The 276-nt window shown below is 47.1% G+C and overlaps 1 protein-coding gene across 1 annotated transcript in view; it reads left to right on the top strand.

Moving 5' to 3' along the window:
* Positions 1-276, top strand: part of LOC119588748 — a 12,272-nt gene that overhangs the window by 5,680 nt on the left and 6,316 nt on the right. The window contains exon 5 of the mRNA XM_037937387.1: positions 135-271. Within this exon, the coding sequence (XP_037793315.1) occupies positions 135-271 (137 nt within the window). The remainder of the gene's footprint in view (positions 1-134; positions 272-276) is intronic.

Genomic DNA, 276 nt, shown 5'->3' with positions numbered 1-276 from the left:
GCATTATCATCACCCTCGTAAAATTTATATCTACATACATTTCTTTCTTTTTTTTCTCCTCATCGAGAAAACCCATTTGCACAAATTACTCATCCCTCCTTACACATCCTTCCATCCTTATCCTACTCCCGAAGGCTCTGTAGCAGGCGCCGAGGGAGTTATCTGGACCTCAGGCTTCCTCGTCCCTGGCAAGACCGACGGACAACTGCAGATGTACGACACGACGAAAGACCCGGTCGATGGTCCTTACAACATCGCCAGGAATGATAATGTGAG

Source organism: Penaeus monodon, chromosome 24, assembly GCF_015228065.2.
Source record: "Penaeus monodon isolate SGIC_2016 chromosome 24, NSTDA_Pmon_1, whole genome shotgun sequence".
Lineage (NCBI taxonomy): Eukaryota > Metazoa > Arthropoda > Malacostraca > Decapoda > Penaeidae > Penaeus > Penaeus monodon.
The sequence above is the reverse complement of the archived record's forward strand: the minus strand, read 5'-3'. Positions and strand labels throughout refer to the sequence as shown.